This window comes from Castanea sativa, chromosome 7, assembly GCF_040712315.1.
Source record: "Castanea sativa cultivar Marrone di Chiusa Pesio chromosome 7, ASM4071231v1".
NCBI classification, from domain to species: domain Eukaryota; kingdom Viridiplantae; phylum Streptophyta; class Magnoliopsida; order Fagales; family Fagaceae; genus Castanea; species Castanea sativa.
The window spans coordinates 13396355-13402469 of NC_134019.1; the positions used below are offsets into that span (position 1 = coordinate 13396355).

Genomic DNA, 6115 nt, shown 5'->3' on the forward strand with positions numbered 1-6115 from the left:
CATCAAGGAAGCCAACAACCCCATCTGTGATTCTCTTCGGCTGGGCCTGAGCTTTCTCAAAGTAGAATTTATTCCGAGCATTCTAAATTGCCCAAGAAGTCACCACCATTTATTCCGAGCATCCCATGATCCATTTTTATTGAAGAAAAAAAAAAACCACCTAAACAATAAAAAAATTGCCAAATGCATATAATTGCAAGATTAAAAAAGTGCTTGCAATTTATTTTGATAAGGAATCCAATATATGATAATTCTATGGAAATAAGCTTGGTGATATAATTGGAAACCTTTCATTTACGCGTTAAATAGTAATTTACTCTTTAAAAAATAAATTGAAATAGTATATATATTCCTTCGTTTGGTCCTTTAGGCCTCGTTTGGAAGGAAGGAATTGAATGAAATGGAAATGAATGAAAATAATAATTTTAGAATATTCTTCCCTTCCCTTGTTTGGGAGTTTTAATGGAAGGAATGGGAAGTCCATTCCATTATTTGGGAGTTTAAGTGGGAGGGAATGAAATGGGTAAGAAGGAACACTCATTCCTCTCTATTCTCTTAAAACCTCAAATTTTCATTCCCCCCGAAATTGGGAGGAATGGGAGGGAATGAAATTAGATTTAATGAATTTTTTACTAAAACTCCCAAAATACCCTTATATATTCAACCCTTTATTTTAAAATATGAGTCTAATAATAATATTGTCATAACATGATTTCATTCCATTCCCTCCATGTTACTTCCAAACAAGATTACTTACATTCCATTCATTTTCATTCATTTCCATTCATTTATTTTAAAACATCCAATCAAGGTTACTTAATTCCATTCTATGCCATTCTTTTCCATTCATTTCCCTTACTTAAATACATTCTATTCCTTTCCATTCACTTATGATCATCCATTCCATTCCATTCTCTTATGAACTCCCAAACGGAGTCTTAGATTTTTAATTCTTTAATTGCTAAGGTGGAGTTTTTTTTTAAGAGAGGTGCTACGTCCACAATATTTTTAAAATATTTTTACAACAAATTATAGGTGGTTAGTTGTTATTGGTTCAAATTTGAACCTAACACTAAGATTACTTTTTTGCCTCAATAATAACAACCAGTAACAACCTACCACTTAGAATTTGTTGTAAAAATGTTATAGACAAATCATTTTAAAAAAAAAAAATTTTATCCAAATTTATTATTATTATTTAGTTACCACATAAGCTTAAAAATGTCATTGGTATAAACCGTTTGTCACGTAAGCATTTTCCGCTAGTGAGTTAACAGTAGGGATCAAATTGACTGCAAATTCAAAATAATAAGGACCAAATTGATAGTTACCAAAATATAGACACCAGATTGTCTATGACCACAAAATATAAAGACTAAAATAGTATTTTCGCTTTTTTTTTATGGACAGAAATGTAAGTATCAAACAATATAAATGGGCCTTAATAGCTATGAATTCTGATTTTCCCAAGGAGTTTACTAATTAATCTTGAATTGCAGATCATTGCTAACCCGGCAGTGAGAAGTTCAAACTAAACATATATGGAGGGAGGCCAACCGCTGTGCTGATCGTTTGGCCAAGCATGGAAAAAATCAACTTGAGCGGGAAATCCTTTATAGACAGACATTAATTATAAAATATCAACAACAATGATTCTTAAGAAATTTTGATTAAAAATCATCTACGGCCTGATTTACCAAAGTTGAAGAGCAATAATTCCTAAGCAATTTTGATTATAAATGACCCTTTTCGACCTTTTCTTTCATTGGAAATTTTCATAGATGTAACCTCATGAATGTGTGTTAGATGACATTGATATATCAGGTCAATGATTTACAGAGATGAACATTATGTCTAGGTTCGAAGCTCTTTGGGTAATTCTCGAATAAAACCCAGTTCGTCTTTAATTATGTTAGTTTATCTTGATTTCTTCTTTCTTTATGACAATAAATATTAAGCTATGTCTGTCTTACTCTTTATTTTTGGATTTTCGATTGTAGATAATTTAAATAATCCATTTAGGAACACTAGAATCTCCGCTTTATACTGTCAATCACAATCACTTATGGAGTGTAATTGCCTTGCAAGACATAAAAATGCCAGTGAATTAAAATCTATTTCTTTAAAATTTGTAATAGAGACAGTTTCTGTACTTTTTTTTTTGGGTGATTTCATAACCAACTTGTCTCTGGTCGAAACTTAAATGATGTACCAAGGTTGCTTCTTTCAATTGTGCTCTTTACATGTTTTATTTTCTTACAGGAATTGTGCTCTTTATTATTATTATTATTATTATTATTTCCTGACAGGAGTTGTGCTCTTAACTGAATGCTCTTTCCCCAAATAAAATAGAATTATCTCTAACTACAACTCAATAGGTTCCCCTCCACCCCCCACTCCCCCTTTCTCTCTTTTTTTTATTATTATTATTATTATTATTTATTATTTATTATTTATTACTAATAGTCAAGGACCAGTGTAATTAGTTTGTAATATAGTATAATAATGTATATTAGACATTAACCATACAATATGTATGGAAAATTATAACATAAAATATTATCTTACACTTATTTTACATAATATCCACATTTATCCCTGCACATTTTAAAAAATAAAAAGGTAATGTCCAATTTAAAACATGAAATTGGATGTGAAAAAATAGATGCAAATAAAATCTTCTATCTCACTTTTTGTGTTCTACCAATCACAAAATATTGTCATATATTTGTTAGATTATCTTTATAAAATAAACAAAGTTATAAAAGTGTAAAGCAGAATAAACCAAATTGAAAATTGATGTATATATGTGTAATATGAAGTAATATAAAGGAAGCTTTTTACTGATGTAAATAATTGTACAATATATGGACGTGAGAAAACATGAATTGAGTAAGTTGGTTATTACTACATATAACAATAAACAAGATAACCATAGAAAACTTAGATCATTACAGATAAGAATATAATATACACGAAGAAAGGCACTTTCAAGCCATGATCACATAGTATGTTATGACTCCAGTGTAACCGAAGATATTAGTATTTTCTTCTAACGACATTCAAATCAAGAACATTATAAGCAACAGAAGCTCTATTAAAATGGAAATACTGTTACACACATTAAAACACACCTACACACATATTGGTTTTTAATTGAAATAGTGGCTTCAGGTCACGATTTCAGTTAAAAAGTAATGTGCGTACGGTGTGTAATAACTATTGCTCTTATTAAAATGCCACAAAACAGATAAGAATAAAACATGAAGAAAGACACTTACTTCCAAACCACAATAACATTGTATTAATTGGTCTTGTTGAATAGGCGATAGCAGCCATAAACAGAGCAAAACGCCTGGAGAGCCGTCAGGGACAAGAGCAAGATTGCAGCAAAAAGCGTGCGACCGTTCCATAAAGTAAATACACACTTCTTGACGAATTTGCGAGCCTTAACCCTTCGAAAACCATTATAGTACTTGTTAACTTCTACTATGGCGTTGTCTATATCTTCTGCATTTGCTAACCGTAAAGGCTTGCTCGTCCCACTAAAGATTTCCACAACCTCCTCATCTTCCATGGACTCACTTTGTAGAATCCCATGATCTCTCAGTACCTTCACATCTTTTGTGGTCTGAATAATCCCATTCATCAATTCAAAATACCGTGTAAACACCAGAGACTCAGACTCAGATTTGGACAATAATTCATATGCCACCAGGTTTCTAATTATAACCTCCGAGTTAACATCTAATTTAATTTTAGGGAGCTTAAATGTGATTGTGTCAGGGTCAAACCCAATGGCTGTGATGTGGTCTGTGAGGAATTTCACTCCAACATTACTAAGTTTTGATGCTGTTGGAATCATGATTTCCTTTTCAACATGAACTATATATCTAATAGAGGATAGATCAAGTTCTGACCATGGTAGCTCAACTAAACCTTTTGGTAGCTCAATTGGTGGTTTTATTTCATTTGGGATATCTAGAGCCGATACAATACCTGCAACATTACCCCAAATATTTGTGACGGCTCTTTGAGCATAATCAAGCTGTACAAAAGGTCCAACAAATGAGCATGCTTTAAAGCTATGGAAGCTGGGTACTTCTCTAGCACTTGGAGTGGAGAGAGTGCTTTACAATAACCACACAACATTAGAGGAAGATGTTTCTCAACGAAAGACCTTGACCAATTTTTCTTCTTCTTTGATGCAACATTGCTTGCGTTTGGCTCTGAGCATTCAATGATAGGTGACTTGTCTTTCTTCTTTGATGCAGCATGGCTTGAGTTTGGCTCTGAGCTGTCAATGATAAGGGACTTGTTTTTCTTCTTGGATGCAACATTGGTTGACTTGTTTTTCTTCTTGGATGCAACATTGGTTGAGTTTGGCTCCGAGCATTCGATGAGCAAGATATTTTTCAGCACAATAAATGGAATTTGGTTTTCAAGCATCATTGTATCTCTGAGTATCTCATCTTGGCCCAATCTCGCTCCTGCAGTGTCAACTAAGCCACGCAAAATATCTGACTTGGCTAGAGCATCTTTGCCAATACCATAGTATAATAGCAACTCAAACAGAAACAAACCATCAATAGCCAATATACATGCCACCTCATCTTCTTTACCTGGCGAGTGAATCGGGTAACAAGCACGTACGGATGGAATTAGCTCTATGAGATTATCTATGAGATCTAAAAAGCCAATCTTTCCAAACCCCTTATGAATATTTTTTGCTACATCAATCTTGTGCGTCTGCATTAATGCAAGTTTCGATTGTTGATGATGAACATGAAGTAGCCCTAGTCCTACTACTTGTGGACTGTAAGCTTTTGGGTTGGAATCCTTGAGAGAGTCCGGAACGTTGAAGACACAAACAGGAACATCAATCTGGAAGCTATCATGGATGGTAATGACAAATTGACTTGGGGATGGTATATGGGGTCGGTATCGGTTAGAGTATGGACTTATGAGTGGTTCTTCACTTTCTGAACTGCAATTTGAGTGTCGATTAGAGTTTGGTTGGGCCATATTCTCAGATCGTCCGTACTTCCTTATCGGTGGCTAAGCCGAATAGAGACACGTCCAGAAAGAGATAGAAAATTGGGTTGGGAGTGGTTGGAGCCGCGGATCAAGATCTGTTTGGGGTTGGCTGTGAGGAGCAAATGCGATGGGTGTGAATACAATGTATAATAATACTTTTTCCTTTTAAGGAACAGTTCCCAAATATGGGACCTGATAAAAACAAAAGGCCTATTGCGCCTAGGCTTTGACTTATGACATGCTATCATAAAAATAAAAATAAAGAATGGTTAACAAGCACCGATTGGTGCTTGTTAAGTGCAAAAAGACCCCAAAAAAAAAAAAAATTGTTATAAAAAAAGTCAAAAAAGGACACTAATAAGTACTTCAAAGTTGAAAAAATGACATAAATTGTAAAAAAGATAAAAATTTTATTTAAAAAAAAAAGTAAAAAAAAAAAGAAAGAAAGAATTGTTGAATTTTCTCAAGGCCGGTGCCTAACTTGTACTTGGAGTTATCATCATCCAAGCACGTAGCCAGAAATTTTTACATAGAGGGCCGATTCGAAGTATTGATATACAAAACATAAATTATAAATGTGTTGAATATGAAATTTCAATTTTGATATATTTTAAATATTAATGAACATACAAAAACTGTCTAGTTCACGATAGACATATACAAAAATATCCACACAAAAAAAAAACAAAAATTAATAATAATCCTCAAACAAAAACAAAAATTAAACACACAAGTATTGGTCCACAACATAAACCAAAGAATTTAACAACACCCATAGCCACATGATATCAACTAATCAAAAATAGGTAATAAATCAAAACAATTTTGCCTTTAAAACTTTGTTTTCACAAAGTGCAAAGATGGGTGTGGCCGGCTGCGTCGGTGTGGCAATGTCTACAACTGTGGATCTTCCCTTCAAGACTCATCACCAACAATTTTCTCATGCCTTCAATCATATATTTCTCTAAAAATCTATGAAAATATAAATAGCATATGAATATTTAGGTGTAGATAGTTTAGAAAATTTAAAAATAAAAATAAAAAGAGATGAAGGTCCAGTGCTTTAGAAAGAGAAGAA

General features: G+C 33.1%; 1 protein-coding gene across 1 annotated transcript; it reads right to left on the reverse strand.

Moving 5' to 3' along the window:
- Positions 1-3304: 3304 nt before the first annotated feature.
- On the reverse strand, positions 3305-5025 carry LOC142643990 (putative UPF0481 protein At3g02645). The gene is made up of 2 exons (XM_075818686.1): positions 4114-5025; positions 3305-4048 (listed from the first exon to the last, which is right to left on the reverse strand). The coding sequence occupies exons 1-2, from the start codon at positions 5023-5025 to the stop codon at positions 3305-3307; spliced, it is 1656 nt and encodes a 551-aa protein (XP_075674801.1).
- Positions 5026-6115: the final 1090 nt, after the last annotated feature.